The 24,583-nt window shown below is 37.1% G+C and overlaps 1 protein-coding gene across 1 annotated transcript in view; it reads left to right on the forward strand.

Annotated features, from left to right (window-relative positions):
- SGIP1 (SH3GL interacting endocytic adaptor 1) overlaps positions 1-24,583 on the forward strand; it is a 1,342,240-nt gene that overhangs the window by 1,172,390 nt on the left and 145,267 nt on the right. Inside the window, exon 21 of the mRNA XM_053693689.1 lies at positions 11,395-11,597. Within this exon, the coding sequence (XP_053549664.1) occupies positions 11,395-11,597 (203 nt within the window). The remainder of the gene's footprint in view (positions 1-11,394; positions 11,598-24,583) is intronic.

The following is a 24,583-nucleotide window of genomic DNA, read 5'->3' on the forward strand; positions in this document are numbered from 1 at the left end:
CCAAAATATATAAAGGGACAGTCAACTCCAAAGAAAACCTTCTTCTTTTAAATAGGGCATGTTATTTCAAACTACTTTCAGATTTAATTAGAACACTTGCTTTGTTCTCTTGGTATTCTTAGTTGAAAGCAAAACCTAGGATGGCTCATATGATCATTTCTAAGACCTTCTTGAAGGCTGCCTCTTTGCAATTGTGTCAAACCAATCACAGACACCACAACATCTCACCTGCAGACTTAAAACATCTGATAATGCCCACTCTATCAGTAACATCACTACTAAAGATACAAATGTGCCAGTTTATATTGGATGTGAGATACATTGATTAACATCTTAGAAGTGAATATAACTATATGTACCCTTCAGAAACAACTATTGTGGATGTGAGTTAAAGTACAAGAATATGTCATAAACAGGATAATATTACCTTTTTTGAGCCATTTTCCACACAGGCCTTATTATATGTTTTAACAATATTAATGTATTAAAACACAGCTCACATGGATGTGGATGACAATTATATGGTAAATAACAGAGGACAAGATTTATGGTGAACTATAAGAATATTTATTTCTTTTTTGGCTTCTTGTATGAGGGAGCTGAGGTGGCTGTAGTGGATTGCCTTGTTCTCCTGGTTTGAGAAGATACTTCTGTTTCTGCATGTGTGCTGGCCACAGATGATAGGCTGGAGGCACTGTCCTGCTGGTGTGTAAATTGCTCAACCAACACACCCAAGAGTTGATTTTGTTCCCGCATCTATTGTCCATCTGCATCTGCATAGCAGACAGAATTCACATAATCTGCGACTGGTTTTGAACAATTCCATTTAATGATGCTGCCATGTCCCTCTGCAGCTCTATGCTACGCTTGAGTAACCTCTCTTGGCTCCTGTGAAACCTCTGTTGGCCTCTTTGCCTGCTCTCGCAGCTTGTTATGAGCCTCCTCTGGAGTGAAATGTATTCCTCACCCAGGGGAGAATACAGTGCATCCACAGGCTCTTGAGCAGCAGGGCTTCTAGGTGCTTGAGGTGCAAGTTCAGCTGCATCTGCTGGTGCTTGTGGGACATCCTCAGCTGCATCTGCTGGTGCTTGTGGGACATCCTCAGCTGCATCTGCTGGTGCTTGTGGGACATCCACAGCTGCATCTGCTGGTGCTTGTGGGACATCTTCAGCTGCATCTGCTGGTGCTTGAGTAATTCCAGCTGTATGCTCATCTGCAGATGGTGGAGCTCTCCCAAGGGAAGAGGATGGTGGAGCTCTCCCAAGGGAAGAGGATGGTGGAGCTCTCCCAAGTTAAGAGGATGGTGGAGCTCTCCCAAGGGAAGAGGATGGTGGAGCTCTCAGGGTGGATTGGTAGTCCCATTGATGACCAGTGTGTGACCACTCCAGTTTGCACTTCTTGTGACATACCCTGTGTGTAAAAGCCATGACTGCCCTGATATTGTGTTGGGGTTGGGGGATAAAGACATGGACCCTTTGTGGCTGACTTGGCTCCCCCTCAAAGCCAAAAGAAGAATATTCCTCTGGCCAGGAATTTTGCCAGGGGTCAGATTTCAATGGTGGTGGCATCACTTCCGGGTCCTCTACTGAAGCCATCAAACCCTGCTCATGCCTGGGAGCATAATGTTCACATGGTTGCCTGAAGACTGGTGGTGGTGGCTGCATGCCTGTGACTGGTGGTGGTGGTGGAGGTGACTGCATGCCTGTGACTGGTGGTGGTGGTGGAGGTGGCGGCATGCCTGTTTGCATCCTGGTGACAGGAGGTTCTGTGGAGGAGTCAAATGATGAGAGGGATTAGTACAGTCATATATATGTCCGTGTGCACAATGTGATTTGTGATATGAGGGATTTTAATCTGCACAGTATACAGGTATGTGTTTCATACAATAGTTATGTGTACATGTCAATGATGGAAAAAATGTGTTCATTAAGTGGCACTATGGTCACACAATTTACTTTAGCCTGATGTAGGCACAGAACCTGCTTTCTGAGCTAAAGGTATTGTGATGGCTATAGTGTCCATTTACTGAAAACTCTACATGTGGCTTGTGGCCTGTGTTACTCTGAGACATGTTAGTATTGCACTATTCCACCTCATATCATGAATTGCATTGTGTTAAGTAGCATTAATGTCAAATATAATTGTAGATATTTTTGTTAGTAGGCCAAATACCATGCTCCTCATTGTGTACATGAATGTGTGACATTAAAGGATGTTATATCTCAAATTCATATCATACTGGTGTGTGGGATGTTACTCACCAGCATGATGTGCTGTGGTTGCAACCCCTGAGTCACGAGCCCCTGGAAGTCCATGGAGTCCTGTGATACTCAGGGACCTGCGTATCATCTCCTGCCAGGTGTTGTATTCTGTGTCCAGGGGTGGACCACCGCCTGTTCCCCTCTGGTGCATGGCTTCCTGCCCCATCTTCTCTTTCACCCGCCTCTTACAGTCATTCCACCTTTTTTTAAGGCCCTCAACAGTCCTCCTCTGCAGGGCCACACTGTTGACGGCATCCTCTACCACCAACCATGCTGTTTTACGCCTTCTGGCAACGCCTTTGCCCTTCTCCTGGCCAAAGAGGGCACTGTGGTTGTCCATGATGGCCTGGACTAGGGCAACATTCTCATTGAATGAGAAGTTTGGACATCTCATCCTCTCATCCTCTGTGGACACCTGGCTTGCTCCCTGCGATGTCCCTGGTGTGGGTTCCTCCCTATCCTCTCCCTCCTCCCCCCTTCTGTCCCCATGTGCACCCTCTGTCCCTCTCCTTGATGTGCCTGGTCTCTGGGGCTCTCGGGCATCTCCCCTCCCATGATCCCTTCTAGCTCTCCCTCTCCCCACTCCACTTACTCCCTGACGGGGACCCCGCTGCTCCTCCTGTCCTCTACAATACTCCTCTCCCTGCCACTCCTCTCCCCTCCTCCCCACCTCTCCCTGCCATCCTCACACTAGACACACTCACACTCACTCCCAGTTCAATCACACACAATCACAACCAAACACTCAGCCTATCACACTGTAAAATTGAAATAAAATGTGTGCGGTGTTAGAAAAAAAAAGTGTTGTGTATTTTGTATATGTATGTATGCAATATGTGTGCAATATGTAAAAATATGTGTAAGTGTACAAGCTTTACCAAACAACAATGCGACCTAACTAACTCCTCTGTTTGCGCCTCTCTCTCTACTCTGACTAATCCTTCACTCCACTGTAGTGTGCTGTAGCTCAACAAACCATCCAAACACACTGAAGAAAATGGCGGCTGCGCATGGGTTTATATATGACTTTTGAATAGCGTAATTACGTGGCGCATTTTTAGATGTAGTCGCAGGTGATTTTTACGAGTGTTAGCCTAATTTGCATAAAACTACTCTTTATTGAGACTTTACGTGGACAAAATACAGGCGTAAGTTACTTGGGACGAGTAAAATGTGTATTTGCGCACTTTTCGGAGGAACGCCAGTTTGTCCTACTTACGCCAGTTTAGCATCTAACGGCGCAGTATATGTAATACCCCGATGTGCGAGGTGAAACTACGGGCAGCGCGGGTTCCCTCGCTTGCGCCGAAAACTACGCCGTATATCGGATCGCGCCCTATATCTCCAGCTGTAGTGTGTGACAGTTGTCATGATAAGCTTTTGCATGCAGAAAATATTTCTATTAGTGCTAGTACAGTATCTGTTGTTCCTTCAGCATCTAAAGTACATGATATCCCTGTTGATATGAAAAATTATATTGCTGATGCGATACAGAAGGCTATGTCTGCTATTCCGCCTTTAAATAAATGTAAAAGGTCTTTTAAAACTTCTCATACTACTGATGAAATTTGTAATGACCGACAACATACTGACATATCCACCTCTGATGAGCATCTCTCTGATTCAGAAGATCCTACTTCATACATTGACACTGATAAATCATCTTATCTTTTTAAGATTGAGTATATTTGTTCTTTGTTAAAGGAAGTGTTGATAACTTTGGATATTGAGGAGTCTCGTCCTCTTGATAATAAATCCAGTAAATGTTTAAATTCTGTCTATAAACCTCTTGTGACTGCTCCTGAGGTTTTCCCTGTTCCTGATGCTATTTCTGATGTGATTGCTAAATAATGGTCTAAGCTTGGTACTTCTTTTGTGCCTTCTTCATGGTTTAAAAAGTTGTATCCTTTGCCAGTGGCTAAATTAGAGTTTTGGGAAAAAGTCCCTAAGGTTGATGGTGCTATTTCTACTCTTGCTAAGCGTACTACTATTCCTATGGAAGATAGTACTTCTTTTAAGGATCCTTTAGATAGGAAAATTGAATCTTATCTAAGAAAAGCTTATTTACATTCTGGCTATATTCTCAGACCTGCCATTTCTATGGCTGATGTTGCGGCTGCATCAACTTTTTGGTTGGATAGCTTAGCACAACGGGGAAAAGATTCTGATTTGCATAGCATTGTTCGTTTGCTTCAACATGCTAATCATTTTATCTGTGATGCTATTTTTGATATCATCAAGATTGATGTTAAATCTATGTCTTTGGCTATTTTAGCTAGAAGAGCTTTATGGCTCAAATCATGGAATGCAGACATGGTATCTAAATCTAGGTTGCTATCTCTATCATTCCAGGGTAATAATTTATTTGGTTCCCAGTTGGGTTCTATTATTTCCACTATTACTGGAGGGAAGGGAGTTTTTTTGCCCAAAGATAAAAAATCTAAGGGTAAATCTAAAGCTTCTAATCGGTTTTGTTCCTTTCGTCAGAATAGAGAACAGAAAACCACTCCTTCCCCTAAGGACTCTGGCTCCAATTGGAAGCCATCTTCGAGTTGGAATAAATCCAAGCCTTATAAAAAACCAAAGCCAGCCCCCAAGACTGCATGAAGGTGCGGCCCTCAATCCAGTTCTACTGGTGTGGGGGGGAGATTGAAATTATTTCAATATGTTTGGGCATGTTCCGTTCAGAATCATTGGATTCAGAATATTGTCACTCAGGGGTATCGAATAGGTTTCAGAATAAGACCTCCTGTGAGAAGATTTTTCTCTCTCTCTCACATTCCAACAAATCCTGTGAAAGCTCAGGCCTTTCTGAAGTGTGTTTCAGATCTGAAGCTTTCAGGGGTAATTGTACCAGTTCCATTTCTTGAACATGGTCTAGGTTTTTATTCAAATCTATTCATTATCCCGAAGAAGGAAAATTCATTCAGATCAGTTCTGAATCTGAAGTTTTTGAATCATTTTGTAAGGGTCCCAACTTTCATGATGGGGACAATAAGGACTATTCTGCCTTTTGTTCAGCAAGGTCATTACATCTCCTCATTAGACTTACAGGATGCATATCTTCACATTCCGATTCATCCAGACCACTATCGGTTTCTGAGATTCTCTTTTCTAGACAAGCATTACCAATTTGTTGCTCTTCCATTTGGCCTAGCAAAAGCTCCAAGAATCTTTTCGAAGGTTCTCAGTGCCCTTCTATCTGTAATCAGAGAGCAGGGTATTGCGGTATTTCCTTATTTGGACGATATCTTGGTACTGGCTCAATCTTTTCATTTAGCAGAATCTCACATGAATCAACTTGTGTTGTTTCTTCAAAGACATGGTTGGAGGATCAATTTACCAAAGAGTTTCTTGATTCCTCAGACAAGGGTCACCTTTTTAGGTTTCCAGATAGATTCAGTGTCCATGACTCTGTCTTTAACAAACAAGAGATGTTTGAAGTTGGTTTCAACCTGTCTAAACCTTCAGTCTTGATCATACCCTTCAGTGGCTATCTGCATGGAAGTTTTAGGTCTCATGACTGCAGCATCGGACGCGATCCCCTTTGCTCGTTTTCATATGAGACCTCTGCAGCTTTGCATGCTGAATCAATAGTGCAGGGTTTATACTCTATCACAATTGATATTCATAAATCCCAACACTCAACTCTCTCTGACTTGGTGGTTAGATCATCATCGGATTATTCAAGGGGCTTCTTTTGTTCGTCCTTCCTGGACTGTGATTTCAACAGATGCAAGTCTCACAGGTTGGGGAGCTGTTTGGAGGTCTCTGACAGCACAAGGTGTTTGGAATCCTCAAGAGGCAAGGTTACCAATCAATATTTTAGAACTCCATGCTATTTTCAGGGCTCTTCAGGCTTGGCCTCTATTAAAGAGAGAATCATTCATTTGTTTTCAGACAGACAATATCACAACTGTGGTATATGTCAATCATCAGGGTGGGACTCGCAGTCCTTTAGCGATGAAATAAGTATCTTGGATACTTTCTTGGGCGGAATCCAACTCCTGTCTGATTTCTGCGATACATATCCCAGATGTAGACAATTGGAAAGCAGATTATCTCAGCCGTCAGTCTTTACATCAAGGGGAGTGGTCTCTCCATCCAGATGTATTTTGTCAGATTGTACAGATATGGGGTCTTCCTGAAATAGATCTGATGGCTTCCCATCTAAACAATAAGCTTCCCAGGTACCTTTCCAGGTCCAGGGATCCTCAGGCGGAGATGGTGGATGCGTTAGCAGTTCCTTGGTTTTACCAACCTGCTTATATTTTTCCGCCTCTAGTTCTTCTTCCAGGGTGATCTCCAAGATCATAATGGAACAATCGCATTTGTTTCTGATAGCACCAGCATGGCCTCACAGGTTTTGGTATGCGGATCTTGTCCGGATGTCCAGTGGCCAACCTTGGCTAGTTCCTTTAAGGCCAGACCTTCTGCCTCAAGGGCCGTTTTTTTTTTCATCAGGATCTCAAATCGCTCAATTTGAAGGTATGGAAATTGAACGCTTAGTGCTTAGTCATAGAGGTTTCTCTGACTCAGTGATTAATACTATGCTACAGGCTCGTAAGTTTGTTTCAAGGAAGATTTATTATCGGGTTTGGAAAGCCTATATTTCATGGAGTTTTTCTCATAAATTCTCTTGGCATTCTTTTAGAATTCCTAGAATTTTACAGTTTCTTCAGAATGGTTTTGATAAAGGTTTGTCTGCAAGTACTTTGAAGGGACAAATCACTGCTCTTTCTCTTTTATTTCATTGAAAGATTGCTAAGCTTCCTGATATTCATTGTTTTGTTCAGGCTTTGGTTCGTATCAAACCTGTTATTTAATCAATCTCTCCTCCTTGGAGTCTTAATTTGGTTTTGAAGGCTCCTCCTTTTGAGCCTGTGCATTCTTTGGATATTAAACTACTTTCTTGGAAAGTGTTGTTCCTTTTGGCTATCTCTTCAGCTAGAAGAGTTTCTGAATTATCTGCTCTCTCTTGATCAGGATAAGACTGTTTTGCGAACTTTGTTTAAATTTCTTCTTAAGGTTGTGAATTCTAACAACATTAGTAGGGGAATTGTTATTCCTTCCTTGTGTCCTAATCCTAAGAATACTCTTGAAAGATCTTTACATTCTCTGGATGTTGTAAGAGCTTTGAAATATTATTTCGAAGCTACTAAAGATTTCAGGAAGACTTCTAGTCTATTTGTTGTTTTTTCTGGTCCTAGGAAAGGTCAGAAAACCACTGCCATTTCTTTGGCATCTTGGTTAAAGCTTTTGATTCACACGGCTTATTTGGAGGCGGGACAATCTCTGTCTCAGAGAATCACAGCCACTTCTTGGGCTTTTAAGAATGAAGCTTTGGTTGATCAGATTTGCAAAGCAGCAACTTGGTCTTCTTTGCATACATTTACTAAATTTTACCATTTTGATGTATTTGCTTCTTCTGAAGCAGTTTTTGGTAGAAAAGTTCCTCTGGCAGCTCTCTCAGTTTGATTCTTCTGCTTATGATTTTCTCATAAATTCTCTTGCCATTCTTTTAGAATTCCCAGAATTTTACAGTTTCTTCAAAATGGTTTGGATAAAGGTTTGTCTGCAAGTACTTTGAAGGGACAAATCTCTGCTCTTTCTGTTTTATTTCATAGAAAGATTGCTAAGCTTCCTGATATTCATTGTTTTGTTCAGGCTTTGGTTCGTATCAAGCCTGTTATTTAATCAATCTCTCCTCCTTGGAGTCTTAATTTGGTTTTGAAGGCTCCTCCTTTTGAGCCTGTGCATTCTTTGGATATTAAACTACTTTCTTGGAAAGTGTTGTTCCTTTTGGCTATCTCTTCAGCTAGAAGAGTTTCTGAATTATCTGCTCTCTCTTGATCAGGATAAGACTGTTTTGCGAACTTTGTTTAAATTTCTTCTTAAGGTTGTGAATTCTAACAACTTTAGTAGGGGAATTGTTGTTCCTTCCTTGTGTCCTAATCCTAAGAATACTCTTGAAAGATCTTTACATTCTCTGGATGTTGTAAGAGCTTTGAAATATTATGTTGAAGCTACTAAAGATTTCAGGAAGACTTCTAGTCTATTTGCTGTTTTTTCTGGTCCTAGGAAAGGTCAGTAAACCTCTGCCATTTCTTTGGCATCTTGGTTAAAGCTTTTGATTCACAAGGCTTATTTGGAGGCAGGACAATCTCCGTCTCAGAGAATTACAGCTCATTATACTAGATCAGTCGCCACTTCTTGGGCTTTTAAGAATGAAGCTTTGGTTGATCAGATTTGCAAAGCGGCAACTTGGTCCTCTTTGCGTACATTTACTAAATTTTACCATTTTGATGTATTTGCTTCTTCTGAAGCAGCTTTTGGTAGAAAAGTTCCTCTGGCAGCTTTCTCAGTTTGATTCTTCTGCTTATGATTTAAGTTTTTTTCTCGTAATTTATGTGAAATTTATAAGAGACTTATTTTTTTGTGTGGATTTAAGTTTTTTTTAGCGGAAATAGCTGTTTTTATTTTATCCCTCCCTCTCTAGTGACTCTTCTGTGGTCTTCCACATCTTGGGTATTTCTATCCCATACGTCACTAGCTCATGGACTCTTGCCAATTACATTAAAGAAAACATAATTTATGTAAGATAGAAACAAGCCTGATGAAACAGCCACTGGTGGCTGAGAAACGCGTTGCTACTTGTTTTTAATATTTTTAATAAAGTAAGTTGATTACTTTTACCACTTGCTGCCACATTATATTATTCTTGGAATCACATTGGATTACTAATTTTCTTTGCTGGACTTTTGGAGTCTCCTGATTACCTGTGATTAAGTCTGTTGGGTGACTATATTGATCCCAGCCTGCCCCTACAGCATCAAAGGAGATGCTTCAACAAATGTGAGTGCATTTTAACACTTAATTTCATTCTGCTTGGGTCTAATAATACTAGGCCATATAGGCACCCTGTGTTTTCTACTACTATTTACAGATTTCCAAATATCCCCGGGAGGCCAGTCTTCTGGGTGACTGTTATTGACCCCAGACCGCTCCATTTGCACTACTAGAGGTGCTTCAACGCATGTGAGTGTATCTGACACACATAATAGTTGTCTTTTTGTACCAAACAATATTGGGCCATGTGGAGCATCTGTCTTCTTATGTTATAATTTATGTCCATGAGGCCCACCCTTTTTATGGTGGTTATGATTTTTGTATAAAGCACAATTATATTTCCAGTTCCTCTTTATGAATGCTTTTTTACTCCTTTTTCTATCACCCCACTACTTGGCTATTCGTTAAACTGAATTGTGGGTGTGGTGAGGGGTGTATTTATAGGCATTTTGAGGTTTGGATAAAGAAGTAACAGTGATACACAAATCACTGTGCTTCTATAGGAGGCGCTAATATGTACATTTAATACAGAGATACAAGGTTGATATGATTCCCTATATATGCAAATAATGTAGTTATAATAAGCAAATAGCAATGGGTATAGTAAAAATGAGCAAATAATAAACAAATAATAAATATTAATAAACAATAAAAAATGAAGGAATGAACCAGCCAGATAATAAAAAAGTCCAAAGGATGTCTTCCACGTCCCAAAGCTTGATAGGCTGCTCTCTGTCGTCACCCAAAAGGATGATGTACTTCTATAACGATGAGATAAAAACAAAAACAGAGGCGCCACATGTGTAGGTCAATAAAAACAAAAAAATTCAAACAGCGACAGAATAAGGGTAGACACAAGCCTGAGGAAACGGGGTTCGCCCAAGAAACGCGTTGCTATTGCACTCTTTGTGGGGAGATTGTTATCCACACACCCAGCTGTAAATTGTGATACCTTTGGTATTTTTATTGTGTATAATAAAATACTGATTTTCTACTTTTACATCAGTCTGGTGTTGTTGTGATAGTCTCCATTTCAGTAACCTTAGGGCAGTCCAGCCCTCCTCCCTGCTCCATTGCAGCTCCAGTTGAGGAGAAATATCACTCTGGGAACACCGGCTAGAGGCCACAAAAGCAGAGAACTCCAGAGCTGGTCGTATCCGGTGCAGACCTGTCACACAGCTAGCTGGTTTGCTGTAGAACACCAGCCTGTCCCTGCTGGCACAATAGAGTGCCGCCCCGTTTGTGAGTACCCTTATTCTGTCACTGTTTGGATTTTTTTGTTTTTATTGACCTACACATGTGGCGCCTCTGTTTTTGTTTTTATCTCATCATTTTGAGGTTTGGGAAACTTTGCCCCTCCTGGTAGAATTGTATATCCCATACGTCACTAGCTCATGGACTCTTGCCAATATGAAAGAAATGAATTTATCAGGTAAATTCTTTCATAAATTATGTTTTAGTGTTTAATGTCCCTTTAAAGGGACCATGAACATAAAAAATGTAATGAGGCACTAAAGAACAATAGCCCAGAATGGATGTATGTGACCCTTTGCTAACAGCAATCACTGGTAAGGCTTACATGAGTCTTTTAAATGCAAATAAAAGAACCACGCAATGCAATAGAAGTGCAGAATAAAAAGAGAATGATTTAACACCTACTCTGAATTTCAAATAAGCAGTAGATTTTTTTTCCGACAGATTTATTTTGTCTCCTATTTGCCGGCCCCCTATATCATGTGACATACATCAACCAATCACAGACTAGTATACATATACCCTGGGAGCTTGTGCACATGCTCAGTAGGATCTTGTTCCCCAGAAAGTGTGAATATAAAAATACTGCAAAATGTGATAATGTAAGTAAATTGGAAAGTGTCTTAAAACTGCTGCTCTATCTGAATCATTATTTTGACTTGAGTGTCCCTTTAAAGGCGCAATGTACTCAGGCAAGCAACTGATACAAGTTAATCATATTCAAAGCAGCTGCATGAAAAAATATTCAAATTAACTATCTCCCACCCATACTGGGAGGCTCATTTCTGCTGCTGTGTCTTGTTTACTTAGGTTTCCTATAGCCAAATGGAGAAACTGTTATGTTACAATGGGCCTTCAAGCATACCCTACAAAATAACACAAATTATAGAGCAATTCATGGATATATCCTTTGAAAAGCCTAAATATGTTTATCTGGTCCTCACACAAATCTCAGGCATAACCTTCACAGTAAATGTTTCTGCAAATAGATGATACATATTCTTTATATACTTCTCGTTTATTTTGTAAGGTATCTGCCCAGGGTCTTCCATCTGCTCCGCTGAACCTTGCAGTGAACTGGAGGTGTGAGCCTACAAGCACAGATCTTAGAATAGACTACAAGTATAACCCCGAGGCAATGACCACACATGTAGCACTGAATAATGTTCAGTTTGTTATACCCATAGACGGAGTGGTAACAAAACTTCAGGCCGTCCTTCCTCCTGCTGTCTGGTATGTTTATTGTTCAGTTTACACCCATATCAGTTTGTTTAAATGCCTGCATTGGTTACATGATTCAGTCATTCGGTAAATGTTATAGGGACATTCGAATGTAGTACAAAATGCTCTAATTTATTCAACAGTTTTATTATAAGGCAAATGTTTGCTTTGTATTTTGGTAGAATAGTTTAACCCTTTTAAAAATCTGTTCAAAAGAATTGTCTACAAAATAAATTCTGTATATTTTAATAATCAATTTTATAGAAAAAAAAAAATCTAAAGCGTTAGAATATACCCCATGGGTTTTAAAGCTCCTTTAACCCCTTTTTAGAGATTAAACACTGATTGAAAGCAGTAGATTCATGTACAAGATGCATTTTATCAAATGAGTATATTGTTATGGTTTTTGTTTTCACTGATTTCTCTGTCCACCATAGCAAAAGTGCACTTGCTAACCAATCACAACCCTGTATGTATTTATGTATGAATCTGCATTGTTGTTCACACATGGGCAGCAGAGGAGGGACGGTGTCTTCTTGTTATTTATTAAGGTGGATTATCACTGATTCTGCTTATTTAATTCATTATAATTTATTAAACATTTTTTTAGAAAGAGACCCTAATTGCTTTCCAATCTTCACATCACTAAATATACATTTATATGACACATTTGTAATCTAATAATTTTCACTCTTAATCCACCTCCTTACGGCTATTTGATCTACTTGCCATGTTTTTCGATAGTGATAATCCACCTTAAGAGAATACTTCATGGGGGAAAGAGAAACGCTAGTGTATGTGAAAAAGTCGAAAAGCCTCTATGGAAGGAACTGGAACAAGTACAATATTAGAGGTGTTTTATTTCAAAGATGGAAAAAACAAATTTATATTGCAGTTTTCTATATGTTTATTGATTCATATTTTTTGTTAGATTACGAATAGCTCACAGTTATGCGCTGTTAGGATGTTTGCGCACGTCGGATGTTGCTCTTGTAAGTTGAAAGTAAATGCGATTGCTTGAGCGTAATTGAAGTTAACGGATATCGCTTACTCAGAGCTCTGGTGAACTTTCGCAAAACAAAAAAAATGTCACAAAATACATCAAAAATACCTTTTAAAAGTACAGTTACACTCATATTCAACACTGTCTAATAACAATACATTACACAGTACAGTTACACACATAACACTATCTAATAAATATATATTACACAGTACAGTTACACACATATTAACACTGTCTAATAAATATACATTACACAGTACAGTTACACACATAATAACACCATCTAATACATATACATTACACAGTACAGTTACACACATAATAACACTATCTAATAAATATACATTACACAGTACAGTTACACACATAATAACACTGTCTAATAAATATACATTACACAGTACAGTTACACACATAATAACACCATCTAATAAATATACATTACACAGTACAGTTACACTCATAATGACACCATCTAATAAATATACATTACATAGTACAGTTACACACATAACACTGTCTAATAAATATACATTACATAGTACAGTTACACACATAATAACACTGTCTGATAAATATACATTACACAGTACAGTTACACACATAATAACACTGTCTGATAAATATACATTACATAGTACAGTTACACACATAATAACACTGTCTGATAAATATACATTACATAGTACAGTTACACTCATAACACTATCTAATAAATATACATTACACAGTACAGTTACACACATAACACTGTCTAATAAATATACATTACACAGTACAGTTACACACATAATAACACTGTCTAATAAATATACATTACACAGTACAGTTACACACATAATAACACCATCTAATACATATACATTACACAGTACAGTTACACACATAACACTGTCTAATAAATTTACATTACACAGTACAGTTACACACATAATAACACTGTCTAATAAATCTACATTACACAGTACAGTTACACACATAACACTATCTAATAAATATATATTACACAGTACAGTTACACACATATTAACACTGTCTAATAACAATACATTACACAGTACAGTTACACACATAACACTGTCTAATAACAATACATTACACAGTACAGTTACACTCATAATAACACTCTAATAAATATACATTACACAGTATAGTTACACACATAATAACACTTTCTAATAAATATACATTACACAGTACAGTTAGACACATAATAACACTATCTAATAAATATAAATTACACAGTACAGTTACACACATAATAACACTGTCTAATAAATATACATTACACAGTACAGTTACACTCATAATAACACCATCTAATAAATATACATTACACAGTACAGTTACACACATAATAACACTGTCTAATAGCAATACATTACACAGTACAGTTACACACATAATAACACTGTCTAATAAATATACATTACACAGTACAGTTAGACACATAATAACACTATCTAATAAATATAAATTACACAGTACAGTTACACACATAATAACACTGTCTAATAAATATACATTACACGGTACAGTTACACTCATAATAACACCATCTAATAAATATACATTACACAGTACAGTTACACACATAATAACACTATCTAATAGATATACATTACACAGTACAGTTACACACATAATAACACTATATAATAAATATACATTACACAGTACAGTTACACACATAATAACACTATCTAATAAATATACATTACACAGTACAGTTACATAATAACACTATCTAATAAATATACATTACACAGTACAGTTAAATAATAACACTATCTAATAAATATACATTACACAGTATAGTTACACACATAATAACACTGTCTAATAGCAATACATTACACAGTACAGTTACACACATAACACTGTCTAATAAATATACATTACACAGTACAGTTACACTCATAATAACACTGTCTAATAATAATACATTACACAGTACAGTTACACACATAACACTGTCTAATAAATATACATTACACAGTACAGTTACACACATAATAACACTGTCTAATAAATATACATTACATAGTACAGTTACACACATAATAACACCATCTAATAAATATACATTACACAGTACAGTTAGACACATAATAACACTATCTAATAAATATACATTACACAGTACAGTTACACACATAATAACACTGTCTAATAAATATACATTACACAGTACAGTTACACTCATAATAACACCATCTAATAAATATACATTACACAGTACAGTTACACACATAATAACACTATCTAATAAATATACATTGCACAGTACAGTTACACACATAATAACACTATCTAATAAATATACATTACACAGTACAGTTACATAATACCACTATCTAATAAATATACATTACACAGTACAGTTACACACATAACACTCTCTAATAAATATACATTACACAGTACAGTTACACACATAATAACACTCTAATAAATATACATTACACAGTACAGTTACACACATGATAACACTGTCTAATAAATATACATTACACAGTACAGTTACACTCATATTAACACTGTCTAATAACAATACATTGCACAGTACAGTTACACTCATTATAACACTGTCTAATAACAATACATTACACAGTACAGTTACACACATAACACTGTCTAATAAATATACATTACACAGTACAGTTGCACACATAATAACACTATCTAATAAATATACATTACACAGTACAGTTACACACATAATAACACTGTCTAATAGCAATACATTACACAGTACAGTTACACACATAATAACACTGTCTAATAAATATACATTACACAGTACAGTTAGACACATAATAACACTATCTAATAAATATAAATTACACAGTACAGTTACACACATAATAACACTGTCTAATAAATATACATTACACAGTACAGTTACACTCATAATAACACCATCTAATAAATATACATTACACAGTACAGTTACACACATAATAACACTATCTAATAGATATACATTACACAGTACAGTTACACACATAATAACACTATATAATAAATATACATTACACAGTACAGTTACACACATAATAACACTATCTAATAAATATACATTACACAGTACAGTTACATAATAACACTATCTAATAAATATACATTACACAGTACAGTTAAATAATAACACTATCTAATAAATATACATTACACAGTATAGTTACACACATAATAACACTGTCTAATAGCAATACATTACACAGTACAGTTACACACATAACACTGTCTAATAAATATACATTACACAGTACAGTTACACTCATAATAACACTGTCTAATAATAATACATTACACAGTACAGTTACACACATAACACTGTCTAATAAATATACATTACACAGTACAGTTACACACATAATAACACTGTCTAATAAATATACATTACACAGTACAGTTACACACATAATAACACCATCTAATAAATATACATTACACAGTACAGTTAGACACATAATAACACTATCTAATAAATATACATTACACAGTACAGTTACACACATAATAACACTGTCTAATAAATATACATTACACAGTACAGTTACACTCATAATAACACCATCTAATAAATATACATTACACAGTACAGTTACACACATAATAACACTATCTAATAAATATACATTGCACAGTACAGTTACACACATAATAACACTATCTAATAGATATACATTACACAGTACAGTTACACACATAATAACACTATATAATAAATATACATTACACAGTACAGTTACACACATAATAACACTATCTAATAAATATACATTACACAGTACAGTTACATAATAACACTATCTAATAAATATACATTACACAGTACAGTTAAATAATAACACTATCTAATAAATATACATTACACAGTATAGTTACACACATAATAACACTGTCTAATAGCAATACATTACACAGTACAGTTACACACATAACACTGTCTAATAAATATACATTACACAGTACAGTTACACTCATAATAACACTGTCTAATAATAATACATTACACAGTACAGTTACACACATAACACTGTCTAATAAATATACATTACACAGTACAGTTACACACATAATAACACTGTCTAATAAATATACATTACACAGTACAGTTACACACATAATAACACCATCTAATAAATATACATTACACAGTACAGTTAGACACATAATAACACTATCTAATAAATATACATTACACAGTACAGTTACACACATAATAACACTGTCTAATAAATATACATTACACAGTACAGTTACACTCATAATAACACCATCTAATAAATATACATTACACAGTACAGTTACACACATAATAACACTATCTAATAAATATACATTGCACAGTACAGTTACACACATAATAACACTATCTAATAAATATACATTACACAGTACAGTTACATAATACCACTATCTAATAAATATACATTACACAGTACAGTTACACACATAACACTCTCTAATAAATATACATTACACAGTACAGTTACACACATAATAACACTCTAATAAATATACATTACACAGTACAGTTACACACATGATAACACTGTCTAATACATATACATTACACAGTACAGTTACACTCATATTAACACTGTCTAATAACAATACATTGCACAGTACAGTTACACTCATTATAACACTGTCTAATAACAATACATTACACAGTACAGTTACACACATAACACTGTCTAATAAATATACATTACACAGTACAGTTGCACACATAATAACACTATCTAATAAATATACATTACACAGTCTAATAAATATACATTACACAATACAGTTACACACATAATAATACAATCTAATAAATATACATTACACAATACAGTTACACACATAACACCATCTAATAAATATACATTACACAATACAGTTACTCATATTAACACTGTCTGATAAATATGCATTACACAGTACAATTACACACATAATAACACTATCTAATAAATATACATTACACAGTACAGTTACACTAATAATAACACTATCTAATAAATATACATTACACAGTACAGTTACACTAATAACAACACTATCTAATAAATATACATTACACAGTAAAGTTACACACATAATAACACTATCGAATAAATATACATTACACAGTACAGTTACACTCATAATAACACTATCTAATAAATATACATTACACAATACAGTTACACTCATATTAACACTGTCTGATAAATATACATTACACAGTACATACACACATAATAACACTGTCTAATAAATATACATTACACAGTACAGTTACACACATAATAACACTGTCTAATAAATATACATTACACAGTACAGTTACACTCATATTAACACTGTCTGATAAATATACATTACACAGTACAGTTACAGACATAATAACACTATCTAATAACAATACATTATACAGTACAGTTACACTCATATTAACACTGTCTGATAAATGTACATTACACAGTACAGTTACACACATAATAACACTATCTAATAACAATACATTATACAGTACAGTTACACTCATAATAACACTATCTAATAAAAATTATTTAAAAAAATTGCACAAAAAAGTTATGTTATTAAAGATATGTGATCGCATGTGTCAGAGAAAAAAGGGCTTCAACATAGATATATATATATATATATATATACATACATATCTAAGTATGTATGTATATATATATCTTTATATGTATGTACAGAGGTATTAATGTATTAAAATGTGTGTATATATGTATTTATAGACATATAAACATATAAATACATATGTATATATATATATATATATATATATTATTATCATTTATTTGTATAGCGCTGCAAGATTCCGTAGTGCTGGGTACAATGATAGGGGTATACAATGACAAAGATTTATGATAAAATACAAAACATAACAAAACTAAACAAATCTAGTACAGGAGGAAGAGGGCCCTGCTCCGGAGAGCTCACAGTCTAGGGGTGCAGAGACATAAGGTTGGGGTAGCTTGTTACATCGGTTGTATTTGCAGCAGTGAGTCAGGCAGTTCATGTATTAGTTTGGTTCGGATGAGGTATGGAGGAGAGATGGTAAGCCTCTCTGAATAGGTGAGTTCTCAAGGAGCGTCTGAAGCTATACAAGGTTGGAGACAGTCTAATAGAGCGGGGTAGAGAGTTCCAGAGGACAGGAGCAGCACTTGCAAAGTCTTGGAGACACGAGTGGGACGTAGAGATAACAGGAGTGAAGAGACGTAGGTCAGAGGTTGATCGAAGAGGATGGGATGGGGAAGATTTCACGATGAGAGAGGAAATATTGTTGGGAGTTAAACTGTTTAGTGCTTTGTAAGTTAGGGTTAATACTTTAAATTGTATTCTGGAGTGTATGGGGAGCCAGTGTTGAGATTGGCAGAGCGGAGCAGCTAATGTAGATCGGCGACTTAGGTGGATGAGTCTAGCAGAAGCATTCATAACCGATTGGAGGGAGGAGAGGCGGTGTTTTGGAAGGCCATTTAGGAGTAGATTGCAATAATCAATGCGTGACAAAATGAGGGAATGTATAAGTATTTTTTTAGTTTTTTGAGTTAAGGAAGGGGGGCAAATTCTGGAAATGTTGCGTAGGTGTGAACTGCAGGATTTGGTAAGCGCTTGTATATGTGGGTTGAATGTGAGTTCTGAGTCAAGTGTGACCCCAAGACAGCAGACCTGGGGTGAGGTGTTGAGAATAGTCTCCAACCATCAGAGAAATGTTAGGTGTTGGATGTCTCGAAGAGGGGGGGATAAGAAGCAGCTCAGTTTTGGACAGATTGGGTTGGGGGTTGTGTGAAGACATCCAAGAGGGAATTGCAGAGAGGCAGTCAGAAATTTGGTTGAGTAAAGAGGGAGAGATATCAGGAGAGGAAAGATAGTGCAACACAATTCAAAATGTGTAAAAACAGTTCTAATATGGTAACAGTCAAGCAGACTGAGGAAAGCAGAACATTTTAAAATTCAAGCAGGGTAAGAACAAAATCCTCATAGTCCCATTGATTATAGCATATTAAACATTAGCTGATGAAGGGACGTGACCCAGAAACGCGTTGTGAGTTTGCAGGTTTTGTACTAAACATTAGCTGATGAAGCGACCTGACCCAGAAACGCGTTGTGAGTTTGCAGGTATTGTACTAAACATTAGCTGATGAAGGGACGTGACCCAGAAACGCGTTGTGAGTTTTTAGGTATTGTACTAAACAGCTGATGAAGGGAAGTGACCCAGAAACGCGTTGTGAGTTTGCATGTGTTGTCTGGCCAGACAAGTGAGTTGCGGCATGCTTTTATTTACCTCGATTTTCATTTATTTTAGTTTTTTTACCAGCTGTTGTTTAGTATACTATAATCAATGGGACTATTAGGATTTTGTTCTTACCCTGCTTGAATTTTACATTGTTCTGCTTTCCTCAGTCTGCTTGACCATATTAGAACTGTTTTGTGTAAAATATACCTCAATCTGCTTGACCGTTACCATATTGAAGCTGTTTTGTCTGAAATACGCTTGCGTCACACTCAAATTCCCCAATACAACAATTGTGTTGTTTTTCATTTTATCATATATATCAGTTTATTAAATACTCTTGTGCACAGAACGATTGTAATAATAAAACATCTCTTTTTACACATTTTAAATTGTGTTGCACTAATTATATGAACACTCCATTTTTGTGCTGTTCAGAGAGAGATATTTTAGCAAAATACCATCTGATATATGTAAAAATGTGTATTTATGAATAAATAGAACATATTCTGCTATGTGAAGAACACTGGGATATGAAATATTCATATTTTCATACAGCTAGATTTAGAGTTCTGCGTTAGCCGTTAAAACCAGCGTTAGGGGCTCCTAACGCTGGTTTTGGCCGCCCGCTGGTATTTAGAGTCAGTCAGGAAAGGGTCTAGCGCTCACTTTGCAGCCGCGACTTTTTCATACCGCAGATCCCCTTACGCCAATTGCGTATCCTTTCTTTTCAATGGGATCTTTCTAACGCTGGTATTTAGAGTCTTGGCTGAAGTGAGCGTTAGAAATCTAACGACAAGACTCCAGCCGCAGCAAAAAGCCAGGAGTTAAGAGCTTTCTGGGCTAACGCCGGTTCATAAAGCTCTTAACTACTGTGCTCTAAAGTACACTAACACCCATAAACTACCTAAGTACCCCTAAACCGAGGCCCCCCCACATCGCCGCCACTCTAATAAAAATTTTTAACCCCTAATCTGCCGACCGCACACCGCCGCAACCTACGTTATCCCTATGTACCACTAATCTGCTGCCCCTAACACCGCCGACCCCTATATTATATTTATTAACCCCTAATCTGCCGCCCCCAACGTCGCCGCCGCCACCTACCTACAATTATTAACCCCTAATCTGCCGACCGGACCTCACCGCTACTATATAATCCGCCTCACTCCCGCCTCAATAACCCTAACACTAACACCCACCTAAATATAATTTTTATCTAACGAAATAAATGAACTCTTATTAAATAAATGATTCCTATTTAAAGCTAAATACTTACCTGTAAAATAAACCCTAATATAGCTACAATATAAATTATAATTATATTGTAGCTATTTTAGGATTAATATTTATTTTACAGACAACTTTGTATTTATTTTAACCAGGTACAATAGCTATTATATAGTTAATAACTATTTAATAGCTACCTAGTTAAAATAATTACAAAATTACCTGTAAAATAAATCCTAACCTAAGTTACAATTAAACCTAACACTACACTATCAATAAATTAATTAAATAAAATACCTACTATTATCTACAATTAAACCTAACACTACACTATCAATAAATTAATTAAATAAAATACCTACAAATAAATACAATGAAATAAACTAACTAAAGTACAAAAAATAAAAAAAGAACTAAGTTACAAAAAATAAAAAAATAATTTACAAAGGCCTAGATTTAGAGTTTGGCGTTAGCCGTGAAAACCAGCGTTAGAGGCTCCTAACGCTGGTTTTAGGCTACCGCCGGTATTTGGAGTCACTCAAAATAGGGTCTAACGCTCATTTTTCAGCCGCGACTTTTCCATACCGCAGATCCCCTTACGTCAATTGCGTATCCTATCTTTTCAATGGGATCTTTCTAACTCCGGTATTTAGAGTCGTGTCTGAAGTGAGCGTTAGACATCTAACGACAAAACTCCAGCCGCAGGAAAAAAGTCAGTAGTTAAGAGCTTTCTGGGCTAACGCCGGTTTCTAAAGCTCTTAACTACTGTACTCTAAAGTACACTAACACCCATAAACTACCTATGTACCCCTAAACCGAGGTCCCCCCACATCGCCGACACTCGAATACATTTTTTTAACCCCTAATCTGCCGACCGTCACCTACGTTATCCTTATGTACCCCTAATCTGCTCCCCCTAACACCGCCGACCCCATATTATATTTATTAACCCCTAATCTGCCCCCCACAACGTCGCCTCCACCTGCCTACACTTATTAACCCCTAATCTGCCGACCGCACAGCGCCGCCACCTACGTTATCCTTATGTACCCCTAATCTGCTGCCCCTAACACCGCCGACCCCTATATTATATTTATTAACCCCTAATCTGCCCCCCACAACGTCGCCTACACTTATTAACCCCTAATCTGCCGAGCGGACCTGAGCGCTACTATAATAAAGTTATTAACCCCTAATCCGCCTCACTAACCCTATATTAAATAGTATTAACCCCTAATCTGCCCTCCCTAACATCGCCGACACCTAACTTCAATTATTAACCCCTAATCTGCCGACCGGACCTGAGCGGTACTATAATAAAGTTATTAACCCCTAATCCGCCTCACTAACCCTATATTAAATAGTATTAACCCCTAATCTGCCCTCCCTAACATCGCCGACACCTAACTTCAATTATTAACCCCTAATCTGCCGACCGGAGCTCACCGCTATTCTAATAAATGGATTAACCCCTAAAGCTAAGTCTAACCCTAACACTAACACCCCCCTAAGTTAAATATAATTTAAATCTAACGAAATAAATTAACTCTTATTAAATAAATGATTCCTATTTAAAGCTAAATACTTACCTGTAAAACAAATCCTAATATAGCTACAATATAAATTATATTTATATTATAGCTATTTTAGGATTTATATTTATTTTACAGGTAACTTTGTATTTATTTTAACCAGGTACAATAGCTATTAAATGGTTAAGAACTATTTAATAGCTAAAATAGTTAAAATAATTACAAATTTACCTGTAAAAGAAATCCTAACCTAAGTTACAATTAAAACTAACACTACACTATCAATAAATTAATTAAATAAACTACCTACAATTACCTACAATTAACCTAACACTACACTATCAATAAATTAATTAAATACAATTCCTACAAATAAATACAATTAAATAAACTTGCTAAAGTACAAAAAATAAAAAAGAACTAAGTTACAAAAAATAAAAAAATATCTACAAACATAAGAAAAATATTACAACAATTTTAAACTAATTACACCTACTCTAAGCCCCCTAATAAAACAACAAAGCCCCCCAAAATAAAAAATGCCCTACCCTATTCTAAATTACTAAAGTTAAAAGCTCTTTTACCTTACCAGCCCTGAACAGGGCCCTTTGCGGGGCATGCCCCAAGAAGTTCAGCTCTTTTGCCTGTAAAAAAAAAACATACAATACCCCCCCCCCCCAACATTACAACCCACCACCCACATACCCCTAATCTAACCCAAACCTCCCTTAAATAAACCTAACACTAAGCCCCTGAAGATCATCCTACCTTGTCTTCACCTCACCAGGTATCACCGATCCGTCCTGGCTCCAAAATCTTCATCCAACCCAAGCGGGGGTTGGCGATCCATCATCCGGTGCCTGAAGAGGTCCAGAAGAGGCTCCAAAGTCTTCATCCTATCCGGGAAGAAGAGGCGATCCGGACCGGCAACCATCTTGATCCAAGCGGCATCTTCTATCTTCATCCGATGACGACCGGCTCCAACCTGAAGACCTCCACTGCGGACCCATCTTCTTCCGGCGACGTCCAACTGCAGAATTACGGTTCCTTTAAGGGACGTCATCCAAGATGGCGTCCCTCGAATTCCGATTGGCTGATAGGATTCTATCAGCCAATCGGAATTAAGGTAGGAATATTCTGATTGGCTGATGGAATCAGCCAATCAGAATCAAGTTCAATCCGATTGGCTGATCCAATCAGCCAATCAGATTGAGCTCGCATTCTATTGGCTGTTCCGATCAGCAAATAGAATGCGAGCTCAATCTGATTGGCTGATTGGATCAGCCAATCGGATTGAACTTGATTCTGATTGGCTGATTCCATCAGCCAATCAGAATATTCCTACCTTAATTCCGATTGGCTGATAGAATCCTATCAGCCAATCGGAATTCGAGGGACGCCATCTTGGATGACGTCCCTTAAAGGAACCGTCATTCTGCAGTTGGACGTCGCCGGAAGAAGATGGGTCCGCGGTGGAGGTCTTCAGGATGGAGCCGGTCGTCATCGGATGAAGATAGAAGATGCCGCTTGGATCAAGATGGTTGCCGGTCCGGATCGCCTCTTCTTCCAGGATAGGATGAAGACTTTGGAGCCTCTTCTGGACCTCTTCAGGCACCGGATGATGGATCGCCAACCCCCGCTTGGGTTGGATGAAGATTTTGGAGCCAGGACGGATCGGTGATACCTGGTGAGGTGAAGACAAGGTAGGATGATCTTCAGGGGCTTAGTGTTAGGTTTATTTAAGGGGGGTTTGGGTTAGATTAGGGGTATGTGGGTGGTGGGTTGTAATGTTGGGGGGGGGGTATTGTATGTTTTTTTTTTACAGGCAAAAGAGCTGAACTTCTTGGGGCATGCCCCGCAAAGGGCCCTGTTCAGGGCTGGTAAGGTAAAAGAGCTTTTAACTTTAGTAATTTAGAATAGGGTAGGGCATTTTTTATTTTGGGGGGCTTTGTTGTTTTATTAGGGGGCTTAGAGTAGGTGT

The sequence above is a fragment of the Bombina bombina genome, chromosome 10, assembly GCF_027579735.1.
Source record: "Bombina bombina isolate aBomBom1 chromosome 10, aBomBom1.pri, whole genome shotgun sequence".
Classification (NCBI taxonomy): Eukaryota; Metazoa; Chordata; class Amphibia; order Anura; family Bombinatoridae; genus Bombina; species Bombina bombina.